Source organism: Dendrobates tinctorius, unplaced genomic scaffold (genome assembly GCF_039654945.1).
Source record: "Dendrobates tinctorius isolate UK_male_01 unplaced genomic scaffold, ASM3965494v1 ptg000293l, whole genome shotgun sequence".
NCBI lineage: Eukaryota > Metazoa > Chordata > Amphibia > Anura > Dendrobatidae > Dendrobates > Dendrobates tinctorius.
The window spans coordinates 8,632,669-8,656,381 of NW_027361960.1; the positions used below are offsets into that span (position 1 = coordinate 8,632,669).

General features: G+C 47.4%; 1 protein-coding gene across 2 annotated transcripts in view; it reads left to right on the forward strand.

Moving 5' to 3' along the window:
• The window catches only part of RNASET2 (ribonuclease T2), a 208,907-nt gene that overhangs the window by 24,726 nt on the left and 160,468 nt on the right, over nt 1–23,713 (forward strand). For both annotated transcript variants that reach the window (XM_073560105.1, XM_073560104.1), the window contains exon 2: nt 6,645–6,744. In XM_073560105.1, coding sequence (XP_073416206.1) covers nt 6,656–6,744 — 89 coding nt within the window. In that variant the 5' untranslated portion in view covers nt 6,645–6,655. The remainder of the gene's footprint in view (nt 1–6,644; nt 6,745–23,713) is intronic.

The window sequence follows — 23,713 nt, forward strand, 5'->3', positions numbered from 1 at the left end:
CATCGCTGGGGACGGGGATCGCTACTTACCTGTCAGACGAGACGATCCTGACGTCCTCCCACCCGCGTCCGCGCGTCGCTCGTCGGCGCCACAGGAAGCCCAGCAGGAAGTGACCGACGAGGAACGGTCCAGCAGCTTCTCTCGCGATCAGCAATAACCAGCGGGGGAGCCGGTCGGAGGTAAGTATCACATGCAGCGATATCGCTAGTAATATCGCTGCAACGTCACAAAATCGGTGACTTTACAGCGATATTGCTAGCGATATCGCAGTGTGTAACGGGGGCTTTAGACACATAGCTCAGCAGGCAGTATCATACAGGATAGGATTAGATACACAGCTCAGCAGTCAGTATCACACAGGATAGGATTATGTCAGGATCCTGTCAGCGTCGGCAAGCTGCCACGGCTGAGCAGGGTGACTTACCCACACTACGGGAGGGCCCGGGGTCCGATACTGCAGGGAAAGTTCAGGCAGACAGGACCTGCGACGCTGAAAGTAGTAAAGAATACAAGGACCTATGATCATGTGACTGCAGGGGGCGGGGCTTAGCGTCCTACTGCTGCAGATGATGTAATATACTTACTACAGGGATACTGTAGTAAAGGAGAGGGAAACTCAGGTCAGACAAGCAGAGGTCATACACGTAGAGGGCGGCGCGGTACCAGAGGGACGAGCAGAGAGTAGTCAGATCACAGGCAGAGAGTCATACACAGAGAGGGTAGCGCAGTACAAGAGGGACAGGCAGAACTCGTAACAGGGACGAGCCGGATCGAAGCCAAAAAACAACAAGTTATCAGGCACAAGGCACACGTACGCAAAGGGTCAAATAACTCAGCCGAGGGCAGGAGTATAACTGACACCGGACCTAGGTCGATTGGCCACTAAATAGCTGCCCTCTGCCAGAGAGAGGCAGAAACAATTAACCCCTGTCTGACCAGGACGGGCGAAAGACAAAACCCCGTTCTGCATCATGACAGATTAGATACACGGCTCAGCAGTCAGTATCACACAGGGTAGGATTAGATGCACGGTTTTTATGTGCAATATAATCATTATAATTTGTTATAACTAACCACAGTTGGTTACTATGCCCAGGCAACGCCGGGCTCTTAAGCTAGTTAACATATAAAAGGCTGCCCTAAATGGCCACAAAATAGTCAGCAAACGCAGAAAAAAGGCATTATTTTGCCCCAATGGACACCTGACTAGTCAGTATGTCCCCAACCTATATTCCTTGCCCTATAAACATACTTTTAAAGAGGACCTCTTTCCACATTTACATACTAGGCTGCTCACATCGTGAAGAAGTGGCTTAAGATCTAAATAAAATTATTTTTGTATTTCTATTCTTCATTGCAAAGATAATAGCTTGCAAACTTTTTAAACCAGTTTCCCCTTCAGCTAAGGGAGCGTTATCGTTGATTTTTCACTGGGGGCATTTTCTTTTCCCCCTGTATGACATTGCCCAATCATAGCCAGGAGACATCATGCTGGCATGAAGAAAGGGAACACCCCCAGAGAATGTCAGAACAGTCTTTCTCTGTGTGATACCGTACGATTCATTCATATTCACACAGCTCTAGCTGTCAGCAATTACTGTGCAGGGAAAGGAGGGCAGGGTTGCATGTCATTACAAACACCATTCTGCATCTATCCCAGGCATTGGGAATAATGTGCCTCAATGTGGAATTGATGCAGAGCACTGTTTGTAACAAGCACTGATCACACACTACACCTCACAGCACAGTCATACTGTAAAATGAGACCTGTTATGTGATCATGGCTCATCACATACAGCACTTTGCATCAACTCCATGTAAAGCCACATTCATTGATGCCTGGGATAGATACAGCATGGTATTAAGGCTAGGACATAAATATTATATTAGTGGAAAACCTTATTAAGACAACTGTTGGCAAATTTGACCTAGTAACAAAAATTGCAAATCCAAGTGTCAGATTAGTTCAATATTCTTAGGGGGTACAGCAGAAATACCTACTTTGTCACATTAGTGATTGAGTCATTGGCTGTACTGGTAAGACAAAACTGCGAATATAAATGCCCCGATTAATCAAGACCAGCTTTTTATGCCGGTCTTAATGAAGGGACATGTTGGGAGTTAGACGCTCCTGATTTATTAAAGCACCCACACCATAGTTTTGTTTCATTTCACTACCGTGAATGGTATTCCTTATGCATGTTACTTGCTCCTAGTAATATACTTGACTGCCGCCATCTTCTGCTCATCCCAGCACTGCTCTGGTACCTTGGGTGAGCAAACTGTCATAAGCTCTCAATGTAAGTCTATGAGAACTTTGTTCTGGCTCCCATACACTTACATCGAGATGTGACCTCTGGCTGACCCAATGATAACTGGAGCCATCTGTCGGGTCACAAACCGCAAAAGACCAACTGCAAAAGGTAGCACCAGGAACAGAAAGAGAAACAGATGGAAGGTATATTACTAGGGGCACGACACATGCCTCAGTGTTACAACTCCAGCGATGAAATAAAAAAAAGCCTTTGTGAGCCTCGCCATGAATTTTACTCCATTCAGTGATTTGAGTAAGGTTTCTGGTGTAAGGAACAGCTCATGAATTAGAGCGCTACACTTCAGCTTCACTCACTTTGGTGGAGCTGGGTGAAACTGGCACCAAAAATTCTCATTTTGTTTTCTATGTGCAACTTAGTGTTGCGCAAAGAAATTGCGACTTTTCGAAGCATTTTATTCAAGGACTCTGGCGAAAAGGCTTTGATGAATTGGGGCATATGGGATTATAACAGAGATTGGAAGAGAAAGTATCACCCAAGGCTAGGACTACACAGTGACATGTGTCGTGCGACACTGAAATCACAGAGACATATTGCAGCATTGGATGCAATGATTTCCTACGGTATTGTGTTGATGACTGCGACACAGAATCGCAAATGTTTCCAAATCTGTTGGATTTTCTGTCACTGGTCGGACAACATTTGTCGTAGACTTCAGTGCAAGTGGCTTTAAAATATTTGCAAGAGAGAAAGTCTCAGACAATTGGAACAACTTTTTTGAGAATTGGCATGACGCGACACATGTCGCCCTAGGCTTAGACAGATCATGTGCTGCTGTACCTGAAAGATCTGAGTTATTCACTCAGGTATACTCTGGATGACCTCACACATGTCAGGGACAAGAAGTACAAAATAGAATTAAAAATCCCTCCTTTTTTATAAGAATGGTTAGGATTGTTAATAAGAGGTAAATTGCAAAGTTGCTTGTTTGTAAAAGCATTTTGCAATTTTACCCATTTAACCTCCACTTTAACTCATGCCCACTGGCGGCATTTGATATTATGTAAGGCTCATGTAAGTTTTTATGTTTTTCTTTTAATCCCTTTCCTACATTGGACGTAATATTCCGTCCATGTGACCTGGGCCCTAAGTCCCATGGACAGAATATTACGTCTAGCGCGATCAGCGGCGCCCACGTGGTGAGCGCCGCTGATCGCGGCCGAGTGTCAGCTGATTATCACAGCTGACACCCGGCACAATGTGTCAGGGGCGGTCACGGACCGCCCCCGACATGTTAACCCCTTGCACACCGCGATCAAACATGTACCGGGGATTAAAGGGAGCCATCGGCAGGGAGGGGGCTCCCTCCGTGCTTCCCTGAGCCCCCCACAGCAGCGCAGTGTGCAGCGCTGCTGCGGGGGTCTCTTTCCCTGCAGGTCCCCGGATCCAATATGGCGACGGGGACCTTCGGGGGCCTGCAAGGAGCTGACTTCCTCAGTGCCTGCAAAGCGAAGGCATGAGGAAGTCTGTGTTTATGCCTGTGACAGATCGCTGATCTGTCACAGTGATTTGTGGTGTGACAGATCAGCGATCTGTCACAGGACAGTGATGTCCCACCTGGGACAATGTAATAATGTTAAAAAAAAAAAAAAAAAAAAGTGTAAAAATAATCTTAAAAAATCGCTAAATACATTAATGAGGTATCGCTGTAACCGTACCGACCCGAAGAATAAGATCGCTTTATCAATTTTACCGCACGCGGAACGGTGTAAACGCACCCCCCCAAAAGAAATTCATGAAACGCTGGTTTTTGTTCATTCTGCGTCCCAAAAATCGGAATAAAAAGCGATCAAAAGATGTCACATGCCTGAAAATGGTACCAATAAAAACGTCAACTCGTCCCGCAAAAAATAAGACCTCACATGACTCGGTGGGTCAAAATATGAAAAATTTATAGCTCTCAATATGTGGTGATGCAAATACTATTTTTACAATAAAAAGCATCTTTTAGAGTGTGACAGCTGCCAAACATAAAAACCGCCATAAATAGTAAATCAAACCCCCCGTTACCACCCCCTTAGTTAGGGAAAAATAATAAAATTAAAAGAAAATGTATTTATTTCTATTTTCCCATTAGGGCTAGGCTTAGGGCTGAGATTAGGGTTAGGGGTGTGTTGGGGTTCTGGTTGGAGTTAGAATTGGGGGGTTTCCACTGTTTGGGCACATCAGGTGCTCTCCCAATGCAACATGGCGTCTGATCTCAATTCCAGCCAATTCTGCGTTGGAAAAGTCAAATGGTGCTCCTTCCCTTCCAAGCTCTGCCATGCGCCCAAACAGTGTTTTACCCCCACATATGGGGTATCAGCCTACTCAATACAAATTGGACAACAACTTTTGGGGTCCAATTTCCCCTGTTACCCTTGGGAAAATAAAAAAAATGGGGACTAAAAGATCATGTTTGTTGAAAAAAAAAAAGATTTTTTTATTTTCACGCCCGGGCATTATAAACTTCTGTGAAGCACTTGGGGGTTCAAAGTGCTCACCACACATCTAGATAAGTTCCTTAGGGGGTCTAGTTTCCAAAATGGGGTCATTTGTGGGGGGTTTCCACTTCTTTTAGGTACATCAGGGGCTCTCCAAAAGCAACATGACACCCGCAGACCATTCCATCAAAGTCTGCTTTCCACAACGTCACTACTTCCCTTCCGAGCCCTGACGTGTGCCCATACAGTAGTTTTCTCCCACATATGGGGTGTCAGCGTACTCAGGACAAATTGGACAACAACTTTTGGGGTCCAATTTCTCCTGGTACCCTTGGGAAAATAAAAAAATTGGTGACTAAAAGATCATGTTTGTGAAAAAAATACGATTTTTTTATTTTCACGCCCGGGCGTAATAAACTTCTGTGAAGCACTGGGGGGTTCAAAGTGCTCACCACACATCTAGATAAGTTCCTTGGGGGGTATAGTTTCCAAAATGGTGTAATTTGTGGGGGTTTTCACTGTTTTGGTACATCAGGGTCTTTCCAAACGTGACATGGTGTCCGATCTCAATTCCAGCCAAAAACGTCAAATGGCGCTGCTTCCCTTCCAAGCTCTGCCATGCGCCCAAATAGTGGTTTACCCCCACATATGGGGTATCAGCGTACTCCGGACAAATTGCACAATAACTTTTAGGGTCCTGTTACCCTTGGAAAAATAAGAATTGAGGTTGAAAAGGTCATTTTTGTGGAAAAAATATGATTTTTTAATTCTACGGCTGTACGTTATAAACTTCTGTGAAGCCCTTGGGGGTTCAAAGTTCTCACCACACATCTAGATAAGTTCCTTGGGGGGTCTAGTTTCCAAAATGGGGTCACTTGTGGGGGGGTTTCCACTGTTTAGGTACATCAGGGGCTCTCCAAACGTGACATGGCGTCCGATTTGAATTCCAGCCAATTTTGCATTAAAAAAGTCAAACGGCGCTCCTTCCCTTCTGAGCTCTGCCATGCGCCGAAACAGTGGTTCCCCCTCACAAATCAGGTAACAGCGTACTCAGGACAAACTGCACAATAACTTTTGCAGTCCAATTTCTCCTGTTACCCTTGGTAAAATAAAAAAAACTGAACCTGAGGTATTTTTTTTTTTTGTGAAAAAAAGTTAAATGTTCATTTTTTTTTAAATATTCAAAAAAAATTCCTGTGACGCACCTGAAGGGTTAATAAACTTCTTGAATGTGGTTTTGAGCACCTTAAGGGGTGCAGTTTTTAGAATGATGTCAATTTTGGGTATTTTCTATCATATAGACCCCTAAAAGTGGCTTCAAATGTGATGTGGTCCGTAAAAATAAAATGGTGTTGCAAAAATGAGAAATCGTTGGTCAACTTTTAACCCTTATAACTTCCTAACAAAAAAAAATTTTGGTTCCAAAATTGTGCTGATGTAAAGTAAACATGTGGGAAATGTTACTTATTAAGTTTTTTGTGTGCCGTATCTCTGTGATTTAAGAGCATAAAAATTCATAGTTGGAAAATTGCGAAATTTTAAAAATTTTCGCCAAATTTCCGTTTTTTCACAAATAAACGCAAGTTATTTGAATGAAATTTTATCACTAACATGAAGTACAATATTTCACAAGAAAACAGTGTCAGAATCACCGGGATCCATGGAATCGTTTCAGAGTTATTACCTCATAAAGGGACAGTGGTCAAAATTGTAAAAATTGGCCCTGGAGTTAACGTGCAAACCACCCTTGGTAGTGAAGGGGTTAATCAAAACTGAGTAATATTTCAACATAATTTTTCTCTTTTGTTTTCTGTGTTCCTTTTGATCATAATGGTGCCATAAAATTATGAAATGATCAGTGTGTGTTTTTTTTCTTGTGTTTTTAAAGGCTTTGCAATAATGGAGCTTCGTTTGCAACACACTCTGGGCTTCATATCTGTTCTTTTGGTTATGCATATGTGCTGCATGGATGATTCTTGGCATTTGAGGTAAGCAAGAAAAAACGAACCCCTGAGATGTTTACTTGAATAATGACATGTATAAGTAGTGGATCTGATCTGCATACATTTTCATGTGGCTCACTTCTTTTGAGGATATTTATTTTTTGTTGCATATAGTTTACATTTAGTTTGCATGTATATTTGTTCAAGTTTGGAAGTTATTTGTCCTCTGCACAAATTCTGTAGCCTTTTCTGCATAAATTCTGTAGGGCAGACTAATTGCAATACAAAATGATAAGGGAAAGGGAACCAAACACTAGGGAAGGGGGAGTGGAGACCCCCAGACAGATCTAATGTCACCCTGTCTGCCCTATTGTCCCTATATAGGTTCCACACATATTGCCGAGCAGGATACCTAATCCCTGCCTGACCCTGGCGATAAGCCCTGCATCGGGAAAAACAGGATAAACGCTAGTCAATCCCCACTACCACTAAAGACAGCTAGGATACACAAAACAAGGGAATGCTTAGCTTGAGTAGACTCAGAGAGAAACACAATCGTCCTTCAAACTCCAAAGGGGACTCTAGCCGACTGTTGCAGCTCCAAGCTTCAACAAGGAAGTGCAAATAGAAAATAACATCCGCAACTCCGAACAGGATGTTGGGCGTTATAAACACCCAGATCCAGGTGACATCTTTAAGGCCAGGGGAGGTGGCCACTAGTCTGCAAGGCCAACCGCTGAGACCTTCTGCAGCCAGATGCAGTGCGACTCTCTGCAACTTCTGACACACCTGTGACAGTAACCTAATAATATAATTATTTATTGGGAGCAGGTAAGCTTTGTTAGGGGTTGCAAAGTGCACACAACAAACTGTACTATTGCCCTTTGCCCAGAAATGGAAGACATTTGCCTGCTTGATCTCTCCTGAAAAATTGTTTGATAGGGTCCACTGCATGTTTCTCTGTGGTGGACATATGTGACACCCCAGAGTCCGGTTGTCACAGTGACATTGCCTCCCTCTAAGAGGTGAAGTCATGCTTGGAGGCAGAAGGGGGACCCCCATGCCAGGTAACTGTCATGATCTGCTTAGTTCATGGGATTAGGTAGTTCAGAGGTTAATCTGGACGTCGTCTACTGCAGCAGGACGCTAAGCCACGCCCCCTGTGGTCACATGATCGTAGGTCCTGGTACTCTTTACTACCTTTAGTGTCACAGGTCCTGTTCTCAGAACTTTACCTGCAGTTTCGAACCCCGGGCCCTCCCGTAGTCTGGGTGAGTGACCCTGCTCAGCCGCGGCAGTCCGCCGGCGCTGACAGGATCCTGATAGTAACGTAGACTAAATCACAATTCCTGCTGCAGGTCAGAAAAGGGAGCTGCCTTATAAATTCTGGCCAGCAGAGGGGGTTGGTGAGTCAGCAAGAAATCAGCTGAGGGAGTTGTCATGGAAATGAGAGCAGCTGTGAGCTGAGAGAAAATGACAGGACAGTTAAACGTGAGGTAAAAAGATCTTTCTGGAAGGTCCAGTCAGTTCAAGACAGGAAGCTGATCTGTGAAGAGGAAAGGACAAGAGCAGAGACAGAGAGGCTCTGGGGAAGCTGAAAGCTGCGTATAGCAGACCCCAGTGCGAAGCATTAATAGAGAGAAAGAGGACGCCAGAGTCCTAGGCTGACAGGAGCTGTACGCCCTGATAGCCGAATCTGAAAGTACAGGGGATTGTAAATTCCTGTGCGACATTGAACACCTGAGGGCACGGCAGTAGATAAGGAGCCCGGGGCTGACGGTGAAAAGCACAGTACCCGTGGAATAGGCTCATGCTGACAGCCGTACAGGTTAGTGAAATCATCACGTAACAGAGGGTCTCAGCTTAGTTATAAACAGCAGAGACCCACACACAAAGCGCAGAAGGAAGCTCCTAAACCCCCAGCTGGCAAGGTAGATCCCCCGAATGCCTCCAGGCGAGCAGGACTCATTCCATCACCTGTATGTGGTACTCCGGATTGCAACCAATTGCCAGTAAAAGGTAAAGAAACTGCACCTCTCTGTGTCCTTCTTTCATTTCTCTGCACCCCAATGTTAACAGCCATCTTAACCAGGGGCGGACACTGACAGCTTGGGGCCCCTGTGCAAGGAATGTGTCTGGGCCCCCCTTCTTTTATGGCGTCAAAGCTACATGTGTGTGTGTGTATATATGTGTATATATATATATATATATATATATATATATATATATATATATATATATATATATATATATACACTCACTGGCCACTTTATTAGGTACACCTGTCCAACTGTGTGTTAAGACTTAATTTCTAATCAGCCAATCACATGGCGGCAACTCAGTGCATTTAGGCATGTAGACATGGTCAAGACAATCTCCTGCAGTTCAAACCGAGCATCAGTATGGGGAAGAAAGGTGATTTGAGTGCCTTTGAACGTGGCATGATTGTTGGTGCCAGAAGGGCTGGTCTGAGTATTTCAGAAACTGCTGATCTACTGGGATTTTCACGCACAACCATCTCTAGGGTTTACAGAGAATGGTCCGAAAAAGAAAAAAAATCCAGTGAGCGGCAGTTCTGTGGCCGGAAATGCCTTGTTGATGCCAGAGGTCAGAGGTGAATGGGCATACTGGTTCGAGCTGATAGAAAGGCAACAGTGACTCAAATTGCCACCCGTTACAACCAAGGTAGGCAGAAGAGCATCTCTGAACGCACAGTGCGTCGAACTTTGAGGCAGATGGGCTACAGCAGCAGAAGACCACACTGGGTACCACTCCTCTCAGCTAAGAACAGGAAACTGAGGCTACAATTTGCACAAGCTCATCGAAATTGGACAGTAGAAGATTGGAAAAACGTTGCCTGGTCTGATGAGTCTCGATTTCTGCTGCGACATTCGGATGGTAGGGTCAGAATTTGGCGTAAACAACATGAAAGCATGGATCCATCCATCCTTGTATCAACGGTTCAGGCTGGTGGTGGTGGTGTCATGGTGTGGGGAATTTTTTCTTGGCACTCTTTGGGCCCCTTGGTACCAATTGAGCATCGTTGCAACGCCACAGCCTACCTGAGTATTGTTGCTGACCATGTCCATCCCTTTATGACCACAATGTACCCAACATCTGATGGCTACTTTCAGCAGGATAACGCGCCATGTCATAAAGCTCGAATCATCTCAGATTGGTTTCTTGAACATGACAATGAGTTCACTGTACTCAAATGGCCTCCTCAGTCACCAGATCTCAATCCAATAGAGCATCTTTGGGATGTGGTGGAACGGGAGATTCGCATCAGGGATGTGCAGCCGACAAATCTGCGCCAACTGTGTGATGCCATCATGTCAATATGGTCCAAAATCTCTGAGGAATGCTTCCAGCACCTTGTTGAATCTCTGCCACGAAGAATTGAGGCAGTTCTGAAGGCAAAAGGGGGTCCAACCCGTTACTAGCATGGTGTACCTAATAAAGTGGCCAGTGAGTGTGTATATATATATATATATATATATATATATGTATATATATATATATATATATAGAGAGAGAGAGAGAGATAGATAGATAGATAGAATATAGCCACACACACATACATGTATATATATTACATCGTTTCCTTTATTATGTATATTGCTGTCCCCTACACAGTGCCCTCTCTTATGTGCAGTACCGTCCCTTACATATTGAATTATATAGAGCCTTGTTTTTTATTACATACTGTCCTGTCTTGTTAGCTGTATAATGCAATGATGGCTGATGGAGCATGGGAAAGCTTCCTTTCTAATGGAGGAGCTGATGGACTGGTAGTTTGGTCATCGGCTGCTCCATCAGCAGTCATTTTATATCTAACAAGAGAGGGGACTATGTAATAAAAGAGGGCACTGTAAATAACAAATTTAACAAGAATACACTATGTAAGAGACAGCACTATACATAACAGCAGAGGAAGCTATATAATAAGGGACGGCACCATATATAACTAGAGAGGATGGTACGTAATAAGGGATGTGTTATACATAATAAAAGAGGAATCTATGTAACTAAGGGTGGTGTTATACAGAATTAGTGAGTCCACTATATACTAAGGGACTGTGTTAGACATAGTGAGTACACTATATACTAAGGGACTGTGTTAGACATAATAAACAATAACGTCTTCCTCCACCTCCCCCTGTTCCTAAGGCCATTATAAGTCTCCCTTCCTAACATCCCAATCCCCCACACCCCTCATTGCCCTCCTCCCCTCGCATCCCATTATTGTCCTCTCCCCCACCCCATCATTGCCCTCTTCACCACCTCCATCATTTTCTTCTCCCCACCACTATCTTTGCTTTCTCCCCCACCACTCCCATCATTTCCCATTCCACCACCTCCATCATTTCCTCCTCCTCCACCACCCCATTATTGCCCTTTCCACCACCCCCAGTGCATTCTCCCCCACCACCCCATCATCATTTCTTTTTCCCCCACCACCCCATCATTGCCCTCTCCATCACCCCCATCATTGCCTTCTCTCCATCACCCCCATCATTGCCTTCTCCCCATCACTCTCATCATTGCCTTCTCCATCACCCCATCACTGCCTTCTCCCCATCACTCCCATCATTGCCTACTCCCATCGTTGCCTGCTCCATCACCCCATCACTCCTATCATTGCCTTCTCCCCATCACCCCCATCATTGCCTGCTCCATCACCCCCATCATTGCCTGCTCCATCACCCCCATCATTGCCTGCTCCATCACCCCCAGTGCATTCTCCCCCACCACCCCATCATCATTTCTTTTTCCCCCACCACCCCATCATTGCCCTCTCCATCACCCCCATCATTGCCTTCTCTCCATCACCCCCATCACTGCCTTCTCCCCATCACTCCCATCATTGCCTACTCCCATCGTTGCCTGCTCCATCACCCCATCACTCCTATCATTGCCTTCTCCCCATCACCCCCATCATTGCCTGCTCCATCACCCCCATCATTGCCTGCTCCATCACCCCCATCATTGCCTGCTCCATCACCCCCATCATTGCCTGCTCCATCACCCCATCACTCCCATCATTGCCTTCTCCCCATCACTCCCTTCTCTCCATCACTCCCATCATTGCCTTCTCCCCATCACTCCCATGATCCCATCAATGCCTTCTTTCCATCACACCTCATGGCCTTCTCCCATTATCCCTCATGGCCTTCTCTCATCACCCCGGGCATCATGGCCTTCTCTCCTCATCACAGTCTTCTCCTCATGTCCGCATATTCTCCAGGGCCAGGCTCCACCTACACACACATACATACACACAGACATACAGACATACACACACAGACATACACACACACACAGACATACACACAGACTGACATACACATATACATACACACAGACATACATACACACACATACAAACACACACAGACATACACACACAGACACACAGACATACATACAGTGGGGAAAAAAAGTATTTAGTCAGTCAGCAATAGTGCAAGTTCCACCACTTAAAAAGATGAGAGGCGTCTGTAATTTACATCATAGGTAGACCTCAACTATGGGAGACAAACTGAGAAAAAAAAATCCAGAAAATCACATTGTCTGTTTTTTTTTCATTTTATTTGCATATTATGGTGGAAAATAAGTATTTGGTTAGAAACAAGCAATCAAGATTTCTGGCTCTCACAGACCTGTAACTTCTTCTTTAAGAGTCTCCTCTTTCCTCCACTCATTACCTGTAGTAATGGCACCTGTTTAAACTTGTTATCAGTATAAAAAGACACCTGTGCACACCCTCAAACAGTCTGACTCCAAACTCCACTATGGTGAAGACCAAAGAGCTGTCAAAGGACACCAGAAACAAAATTGTAGCCCTGCACCAGGCTGGGAAGACTGAATCTGCAATAGCCAACCAGCTTGGAGTGAAGAAATCAACTGTGGGAGCAATAATTAGAAAATGGAAGACATACAAGACCACTGATAATCTCCCTCGATCTGGTGCTTCACGCAAAATCCCACCCCGTGGGGTCAGAATGATCACAAGAACGGTGAGCAAAAATCCCAGAACCACGCGGGGGGACCTAGTGAATGAACTGCAGAGAGCTGGGACCAATGTAACAAGGCCTACCATAAGTAACACACTACGCCACCATGGACTCAGATCCTGCAGTGCCAGACGTGTCCCACTGCTTAAGCCTGTACATGTCTGGGCCCGTCTGAAGTTTGCTAGAGAGCATTTGGATGATCCAGAGGAGTTTTGGGAGAATGTCCTATGGTCTGATGAAACCAAACTGGAACTGTTTGGTAGAAACACAACTTGTCGTGTTTGGAGGAAAAAGAATACTGAGTTGCATCCATCAAACACCATACCTACTGTAAAGCATGGTGGTGGAAACATCATGCTTTGGGGTTGTTTCTCTGCAAAGGGGCCAGGACGACTGATCCGGGTACATGAAAGAATGAATGGGGCCATGTATCGTGAGATTTTGAGTGCAAACCTCCTTCCATCAGCAAGGGCATTGAAGATGAAACGTGGCTGGGTCTTTCAACATGACAATGATCCAAAGCACACCGCCAGGGCAACGAAGGAGTGGCTTCGTAAGAAGCATTTCAAGGTCCTGGAGTGGCCTAGCCAGTCTCCAGATCTCAACCCTATAGAAAACCTTTGGAGGGAGTTGAAAGTCCGTGTTGCCAAGCGAAAAGCCAAAAACATCACTGCTCTAGAGGAGATCTGCATGGAGGAATGGGCCAACATACCAACAACAGTGTGTGGCAACCTTGTGAAGACTTACAGAAAACGTTTGACCTCTGTCATTGCCAACAAAGGATATATCACAAAGTATTGAGATGAAATTTTGTTTCTGACCAAATACTTATTTTCCACCATAATATGCAAATAAAATGAAAAAAAACAGACAATGTGATTTTCTGGATTTTTTTTTCTCAGTTTGTCTCCCATAGTTGAGGTCTACCTATGATGTAAATTACAGACGCCTCTCATCTTTTTAAGTGGTGGAACTTGCACTATTGCTGACTGACTAAATACTTTTTTTCCCCACTGTACATACACACACATACACACATACATACATACATACATACATACATACACATACACACAGACATACACACACATACACACACACATACATACACACACACATACATACTGTTAGGAGAATGATTTCTCCCTTCTCTATGGTGAAATCTAGACCCTTACATGCTGCAGTCTCCTGCGGTTCATCTGCAGTAAAGGAGATTGCAGAGGAGAGTGCTTTGCGGCAACTCTCTCCAGAGGCTAAGTCCTCTGTTCCCTCCACTGAGCATGCTCATGGGACGAGCTCCCATTGGAGTTCGGGAGTCACATACTCAGGTCCTGTGTCTAATCCTATTGGCTCCTCCTGGAGTTTGGGAGATCTCCGGAAGGTCCGTTTGGCATAAAAAGCGCGCATGACTGTTCTGCCATGCGTAGTATTTCATACTGCTGCTGTATGTATGGTGACGGATGCTTGGACTGGTGGCTGACTTATTATGAAACCCCTTTCCTCGGATAATACGAATGTGTGAGTGATTGGGCAGCCGCCAGTAGCAGCGCTTGCGCCAGCGTGCTCCAGCTATATCTGTCTCAGCAGCTAGCGTCCTGCATCGCGCCAGCGATATTGCGGAGTCTCTTCTTTGGCTTCGTTCACACAGCGCTGCGATTGCAGTTCTCCGAGCGTTCGCAGTTGCGACGCCACGCACCTCTTTTTCACGGTAGGTCCTTTCGGGAGTAGTCCTGACGTTTAAGGCTACTCCTGTGACTGTTTAATACCGTGTTTATATCGCTGTTCTTCTGTGAGTTAAACAGACACAGCGTTTTTGTGTGCTTTAAGTTTGCAGCTCTGTGTCCTCAACAGAGCTTGCTTTGGTGCATTCTGGGTGCAGTTAACCCCGTGCACATTAACGCCACAGTGCTCTGCTTCTCTAGCAGCGGTCATATCACCTGCCGCACGGTGGACCCCGAGTGGCGAAGGCACTTTAATTTTTTTTTTTTTTTTTAGTGCCTTCCGCCACTCCTAACACAATACTGGCGCCAGGGTCTGGCTAGAGATGGCAGATCAGCAGCAGCTGTTACAGCTTGTGCGTCAGCTCGAGGCTCGTCTTGCCACCCTCGAGAGGTCTCTCGCAGCTGCGCAGGCCACAGATGCTGCTGTTCAGGCACTCACAGATGCCACAGGGCGTATGTCCGTGTCCTCCCTTGTGCCGACAGTTACCGGCCTCCCGTTGCCCGAAAAATTTTCTGGGGATGGCGCCTCCTGCAGGGGTTTCATCAGCCAGTGCTCAATACACCTGGAGCTGCTGGCTGCGCAGTTTCCTACAGAGCGGGCTAAGGTGGCCTTCATTATCTCCCTACTGTCGGGCAAGGCTCTGGAATGGGCTACGCCTCTATGGGTACGTGGTGACCTCGAGATTCGGACTGCGGCCAACTTGCTAACAGCCATCAAGCAAGTATTTCTCGGTCCTCGGGTCACGCACGATACGTCTCTGCAGCTGCTCGCCCTTACTCAGGGGTCGCTCTCGGTTAGCCAGTATGCCGTCCGTTTTCGGACACTGGCATCCGAGTTGGAATGGTCCGACAGAGCGCTTATCCCCGTTTTTGGCGAGGTTTAGCAGATCACGTGAAGGATGCTCTCTCCACTAGAGAGATCCCCACCAGCTTGGAGGAGCTAATCTCCGTCTCCTCACGTATCGACCTCCGTTTTTCGGAGCGCGGTATGGAGCGGGCTCACTCCAAGCGAAGAGCTGTCTCAGCTCCTAAATTTCTTGTACCTCCTGAGCTGTACGAACCAGAGGTTACACCTCCTGAGCCCATGGAGGTGTCTCGTACCGATCTCACTACAGACTCTGGTCAGGAATCTATTTGCGGTTGTCACCATGTATGTGCGGTTTCTCCGGAGACCAGCTCCCTGCAATGGTCAGAGTCTGAACCGGTTACTGAGACTTTTGTCCCTCCTCATCTTAGGGCTCAAGTTCTCGCATGGGCGCATGCCTCCCATGCGCCTCAACATCGAGGTTACATGCAAATCTCGAAGCTCTTGGCTGGAGCGTATTGGTGGCCTCATAGAGCTTGGGATATTAAAAAATTTATCCAGGCTTGCACTTTATGTGCCCAGGGTAGCTCTCCTAAGCGGAGAGTGGTGCCGGCCGCTGATTCACGGCAGCGTTCAGTTGCTTCGTCAGCTCCTGCCATCTCCCAGGTGTCTCTGTTGAAACCTGGTGACCTTGCTCCCACTGATGCCTTCCAGGTGTCCCGGTTTACTGTAACACCTACCAGGACATCAAGCTCGCCTTCGGGTAAGTTTGAGTCCAGGTTGATGGTTCGGAAGGCTCAGGGAGGAGGGGGCCCTAGGAGGGGGGGTAATGTTAGGAGTCTGATTTCTCCCTTCTCTATGGTGAAATCTAGACCCTTACATGCTGCAGTCTCCTGCGGTTCATCTGCAGTAAAGGAGATTGCAGAGGAGAGTGCTTTGCGGCAACTCTCTCCAGAGGCTAAGTCCTCTGTTCCCTCCACTGAGCATGCTCATGGGACGAGCTCCCATTGGAGTTCGGGAGTCACATGCTCAGGTCCTGTGTTTAATCCTATTGGCTCCTCCTGGAGTTTGGGAGATCTCCGGAAGGTCCGTTTGGCATAAAAAGCGCGCATGACTGTTCTGCCATGCGCTAGTATTTCATACTGCTGCTGTATGTATGGTGACGGATGCTTGGACTGGTGGCTGACTTATTATGAAACCCCTTTCCTTGGATAATACGAATGTGTGAGTGATTGGGCAGCTGCTAGTAGCAGCGCTTGCGCCAGTGTGCTCCAGCTATATCTGTCTCAGCAGCTAGCGTCCTGCATCGCGCCAGCGATATTGTGGAGTCTCTTCTTTGGCTTCGTTCGCATAGCGCTGCGATTGCAGTTCTCCGAGCGTTCGCAGTTGCGACGCTTCGCACCTCTTTTTCACGGTAGGTCCTTTCGGGAGTGGTCCTGCCGTTTAAGGCTGCTCCTGTGACTTTTTAATACCGTGTTTATATCGCTGTTGTTCTGTGAGTTAAACAGACACAGCGTTTTTGTGTGCTTTACGTTTGCAGCTCTGTGTCCTCAACAGAGCTTGCTTTGGTGCACTCTGGGTGCAGCTAACCCCGTGCACATTAACGCCACAGTGCTCTGCTTCTCTAGCAGCGGTCATATCACCTGCCGCACGGTGGACCCCGAGTGGCGAAGGCACTTTAATTATTTTTTTTTTTTTTAGTGCCTTCTGCCACTCCTAACACATACATACATACATACATACATACATACATACATACATACATACATACATACATATAGACATACACACATACATACATAGATACACACACATACATACACACACATACATATACATACACATACACACAGACATACATACACACAGTCATACATACATACACACACACACACACACACACACACACAAACATACATACACACACATACACACAGACATACTCAAATACATACACACACAGACATACACCCAGACATACACACACACACAGACATACACACAGACATTCACACACACACATACATCATACACACAAGTGACTGACTGACCTGCGGCTGCAGCCACCGGCTGGCCGGCGCCACAGGCACAGTGAGTGAGACAGTCTGTCTCCTCTCCTCCCCCACAGCAGCAGCGCAGCACAGCGTGACTGACGCTGATATCATCTCACCTCAGGGCTGGCTCCTCTCCTCCTTGTGCCTGGCGCTCCACATGGCTAATTTGAATAATTAGCCATGCGGTGCTTGAGGCTGGAGGGGCCCCCTCTCCCCGGGGGCCCCGTGCGCTGCACGGGCGGTAGGTCCGCCCCTGATCTTAACTATTAATCAAACATCTTTACCCTGGGACTATTGCTCTACCTGTGGAGAGCTATTTTCACCTCAGCTGCGACACATCAACAGTCTCAGGGGGGGGAACAACACCGCAGCGCTGGTTACCTCTGACCAGAATACCACAGGTGGCATCACGTATTTAATCATCTATGAACTTTATCTTCATTTTTACCACATCTAACAACATCACAAACAACTTTTCCCCTTCCCCTATTTTATTTAATGGAGCCCCCAGGGCCACGGACCGGGTCACCACCTTCGTGACACCGCCCCACACTGAAGTCGACGGGCCCGGTACCGAGTACCCCACGGCCCTGCCTGCCTACTTTACATAATGTAAATAGAGTAATAAGAATGTACAGTTGTAACCGTTAAGCATGAGAGCCTACAGAGACTAAAGGGGGTTTTACACTAAGCGATATCGCTAGCAATATCGCTAAAACGTCACTGGTTTTGTGACGTTATAGCGATATTGCTAGTGATATCGCTATGTGTGATACTTACCAACGACCGGCTCCCCCGCTGTCCATCGCTGATCGCGCGAGAACGTCCAGCTCCATTTCTCGTCGGGCGCTTCCTGCTGGGCTTCCTGCTGTGTGAGACGAGCGACGCGTGGAGGCGGGCGGGAGGACGCAGGATTGCTGTGTGTGAATGGTAAGTATCGTGCGCTGCGTCGCTGCTGCATCGCTGTGAGATCTTTCTGTATGAAAGCTCACTAGCGATCATTTAGCGATGCACCAGCGATCCTGACCGGGTCGGATCGCTGGTTGGATCGCTGGTGCATCGCTAAATGTAAAAGGGCCTTTACTGTATGAACCTTTTAAAGTATTCGTAATAACCAGTTAAAGGACAATTGGGCCACAGGACTATGTGTGGTCAGAACTTTTGTTTGTAAATAGTTACTCCAAAAAGGCCTTGAAAATAAGCCGCCGGCGTGGCCGAAAAACAGGCCCATCTACAGGGTGCCCTGTAGCCACGCCCAAGGACGACACACAAAGTGGGTTAAAGCGGTTCCCACCAACCAAACTCCAGGTGCAAGCACAAAGATAATTCCTGGATAGCAGCGTAAAGACTGGTCGCTGCAGTAACTGTGCTATTGTTTCTTTTTCTTGTCTGGTTTTTGATAATTTTTACATTTTTAAGAATTTGTAGATTTTCATGCTTAATGGTTACAACTGTACATTCTTATTACTTTATTTACATTGTGTAATCTCAGTAACGTACAGGAATCTGACCTCTAGTACTACTAGTGGATCTACGCAGTATAGGTATTTCTGATGACCTGACCTGTTCTCTGATGTCTACTGTGGGTGCACTAGTCACTACGCTATAAGTAGACTTGTGTAATATAGGTATTCTGGACTGCCTTCTCTTTACTCCCAGACTCACCATAAGATTGTCAGCTTCCCTGTTAGCAGGGGACAGATTTCTGCATTCCACTGCAGATGTGGCATCTGTTACTGGAGCCATTTCATTTAGAGTCTCTGCTTCATCTGGTGCAGTAGGCTGATGAAAGGTTAGAACGGGTACTACTGTTGCCCGATTTACTTGTGTCCATGTCCGAGGAAATTCTCCAGGTACAGTTTGAATCTTTTCTTCCACCTCTACTATAGGCCGTGGAGTGTCTTGGACTTCCTTCTTGTCCTTCAATTGATCAGGGCACACCTTCAGATGATCTCTTGAGACTGCTTCTAAGGTTTCTCCTCAATCTTTACTGATGATACATACTTTGGTGTTGTTAAAGTCTGAAGGTATCTGTCATGTGGACCCGTCCTGTGTGACACGACCCGCAGGCCGGTAACTAACACAACAAGACACGGCACGTGTAACTGTCCTGTGTGACACGACCCTCAGGACGGTAACTAAAACGACAAGACATGGGGGAAGGGGAAACAGTTACAATGGTGGGCCCTGCGATAGGGAATGGGGACATGGAGACCTCCTGCACTCCCCTGAGTCAGTGTCCCTCACACTCTTAACGTTCCCTATACAGGCTCCTCACCTGTCGTCGAGCCGGAACCTGTCACCCTAGCACACCCTACACCTATCCCTTGCTACGGAGCTGGGTGATGCAGGCACTGGCCCCACCGCTGTACTAATACACACCAGGGAAAAATACAAACAGGGAAACACCACTTAGCTTTGCTCTGTTGCTCTTGCTTCCAGCAACAGAGTCCACCACCAGAATGCAGCTTTCCTGAATAGCTGCCACCAAGCTCTGTCAGAGCTGCAAGGAAATCCCCTCTGTGACTCCTTCACACCAGGACTCTGACTGTGCTGCAAGGAACTCTCTCTAGCTCCTTCCTCCACCAAGGATGGTTGGAAATGACCACTATGACCAACAGTGATTGCAACACCTGACACTCTTTTATAGCAGAGCCAGGGCAATCACACCTGCTTTATAATCACATGCACTAAACTAAAGAAACCAGAGTGCAATGACCCTAACGGCCACCGGGGGCAAAACTAGAACTGAAACCACCGCAGTGCAATGACCCTAATGGCCACCGGGGGCAAAACTATCTTTAAGCACCACAGCTTAAGGAAAAAAAAAGGTTACTAGTGCATTTTATCTGTCATGATCCAGCATGGATCATGACAGTACCCTCCCCTTAATGAGGGGCCTCTGGACCCTCAAGACCGCTCCTCATCAGGGAACCACCTACAGCGGGGACGCCCAGGTCCAGAGTTCACCCCAGCAACTACCTGCACTTCAGGTTTATGACAAACGAGCACCGCTGGTATTGGCAATGTATGTTCCGGAGGCACCACCCATCTCCAAAGCGCCGATCTGGATAACGAGAGGTGTATGGGCAAGTATGTGGGTAACTCCAGCTGGTAAGTCTCCGGGCCTTGGACAGCCGACACCAGATACGGCCCGATCACCTGAGAATTCCAGACCCCTGCAACACACTTCCACTGGATGTTTTTGGTGGCCACCCATACATGCTCGTTCACACACAGGTCCGGACCTGAATGTTTATTGCCACAGATTCGTTTGTCAAAATTCGGTGAACTCATTCTGGAACTGACAACAGAGGCGTCCCCCTGTGTCACCACACTCCCACCCCCGCAATTCACCAAGGGAAGCACCACCCTCCAACCCCTCCTACTACGAGGTCTGCGCTTCTCAGGGTTGGCTAATGGCGAGGGTTGAGCCTTGCCTCTACTCTCCTGCAGCACCTCCGCTGCTTTCACTGGAGAGGAAGGGGACGATTGTAGAGAGACGGCAGAGACAGTAGCCCATAGGCAGCATCCCTCACACGACTGCTTCCAGCTGACTACTTCCCTAGTCCGCCAATCTAAAACCGGGTTGTGTTTTTTAGACCAAGGGGGCCCACAACGATAGGTGCTGAATTTCCCCCCAAGACATAGTATGACTGGGACTCATCATGATGTTCACTATACAGAACAATGTCTTCTACGACTTGGTTTAACCCCCCCTGGCTCAGTGGGACAGAGTTAATGGCCTGGACGCTTATGGGTTTGTCCGGCGTCTCACCACTCAGACCATGAGTCTGGACAAACTGAGCATCCACCAGACTGACTTCTGCTCCACTGTTAACAAGTACCGGTATGCCCTCAGGTACCTCGCCAACCATCACCTCTGCTGACATAGTACCTTCTGAGGGCGAGGAGGAAATATACACTCCCAGGTCGTCTTCCTCCACATGACCAGGGAGGCACGGCTTCTCTGGTAGTACAGAAATTTCGGCGTCAGTGCCAAGGACTAAATCATTAGTCTGCTCACTACAGGGACGTACCCCTTCACCTTGGGGAACACCAGGCAGCACCATGGGGACACCGACTCCACCCACCTGCCTGGGTACATCCGCCTGTATAAGCAAGTCCTGCTCCCCAGCAGGGACTCCACGGCACATCCTTACCAAAGCCGTATATGGACCTTCTAGTTGAGGCAGAGGATAGGCCTCAGACCCATAATTCCGCTGCAGGTGCTGCTGAAGCACATCATTCAGCTCCTCACTAACCTCCGTGAGGGCCAGCAGCAACTGCTCACCGGTCTGCACTTGGCCCATGGCTCAACTGAGAAAAATGTTATGGTTTGTGATAATGTCACGTGGACCCATCCTGTGTGACACGACCAGCAGGCTGGTAACTAAGACAACAAGACATGGCACGTGTAACTGTCCTGTGTGACACGACCCACAGGCCGGTAACTGAAATGACAAGACACGGGGAAGGGGAAACAGTTACAACGGTGAGCCCTGCGATAGGGAAAAGGGACGTGGAGATCTCCTGCACTCCCCTGAGTCAGTGTCCCTCACACTCCTAACGTTCCCTATACAGGCTCCTCACCTGTCGCCGAGCCGGAACATGTCACCCTAGCACACCCTACACCTATCCCTTGCTAGGGAGCTGGGTGATGCAGGCACTGGCCCCACCGCTGTACTAATACACCCCAGGGAAAAATACAAACAGGGAAACACCACTTAGCTTTGCTCTGTTGCTCTTGCTCCCAGCAACAGAGTCCACCACCAGAATGCAGCTTTCCTCCTGAATAGCTGCCACCAAGCTCTGTCAGAGCTGCAAGGAAATCCCCTCTGTAACTCCTTCACACCAGGACTCTGACTGTGCTGCAAGGAACTCTCTCTAGCTCCTTCTTCCACCATGGATGGTTGGAAATGACCACTATGACCAACAGTGATTGCAACACCTGACACTCTTTTATAGCAGAGCCAGGGCAATCACACCTGCTTTATAATCACATGCACTAAACTAAAGAAACCAGAGTGCAATGACCCTAACGGCCACCGGGGGCAAAACTAGAACTGAAACCACCACAGTGCAATGACCCTAATGGCCACCGGGGGCAAAACTATCTTTAAGCACCACAGCTTAAGGAAAAAAAAGGTTACTAGTGCATTTTATCTGTCATGATCCAGCATGGATCATGACAGTATCACGGTGTATGGCTCTGCCTCCCACTGGTCATCTAGTTTGTGAACTTGTCTCTTTCTTTTGAGTTCTTGTTCTCCTGGTGTCAAGGGAACTGCAGGGGCGTGCCGATTGTAATTTCTTTCCTGCCTCTGTCTTGCTTGGGACAAACTTTTCTCCACACATTCTTGCACTTTGCGGTACTGTTGCTGCCGCTCTGTGTCCCAGTCTGCATCTGGTGATGTTGTCTCAGGTGTTAAGACTCCCATGTCTAAATCAATGGGTAACTTAACAGGTCTTACTCTCAACAAGTAGGCCGGAGTGAAATTTGTGGAGTTTACCGGTATATGATTATATAGATCTACCAGATCTGGCAACTTCTCTGGCCACTGGTTTCAGTCTTCCAGAGGTAAGGTCTTCAATAAGTCAATGACCACCTGGTTCATCTTCTCACACATGCCATTTGTCTGTGGATGGTATGGCGTCGTTCTGATTTTCTTGCAACCATACATGTTACAGAACTCCTGGAACACTTCTGCCTCAAGGGCTGGACCTTGATTGGTGAGCACCTGTTCAGGGTATCCGTGCGGTCGACAAAAGTGCTGCTGAAATGCCTTGGCTGCTGTCTTTGCTGTTTGGTCTTTAACAGGTACGACTACCAAGAACCTTCAGTAATGGTCCACGATGGTCAAAGCATAAGTGTAGCCATTCCTACTCAGAGTTATCTTTACGTAATCCAAGGCTACCAGCTCAAGCAGCTGTTTTGTGATGATCGGCTGTAATGGGGCTTGCTTGCTGTTACAGTCTTTTCTGCGCAGGTTGCATGGGCCACATTCTCTGCACCACTTTTCAATGGAACTCCTCATGCCAACCCAGTAGAACCTTTCACGAAGTAGGACCTCCAACTTCTTCCAACCAAAGTGTCCTGTTCCATTGTGGTACGCCTCTAAGACCATTGGCGCATTCCTGTTCGTGACGCCAGTTGGAGCGCCCCGTGCGTGTGAGCGGCGCAGGCAGGGCCGTGGGGTACTCGGTACCGGGCCCGTCGACTTCAATGGGGGACGGTGTCACGGCGTCGGCGACCTGTTCCGTGGTCCTGCCTGCCCAGCGCTCACACGCCTGGGCACTCCACATAGTGTTAGACTGGCATTATATCCTCTCTACATTGGCTAATAATGCCATCATTTTCCTGAGTGTGGACCAATCCGCATGTACCCAACAATCAAGGGCGCCTTCTTGTAACTT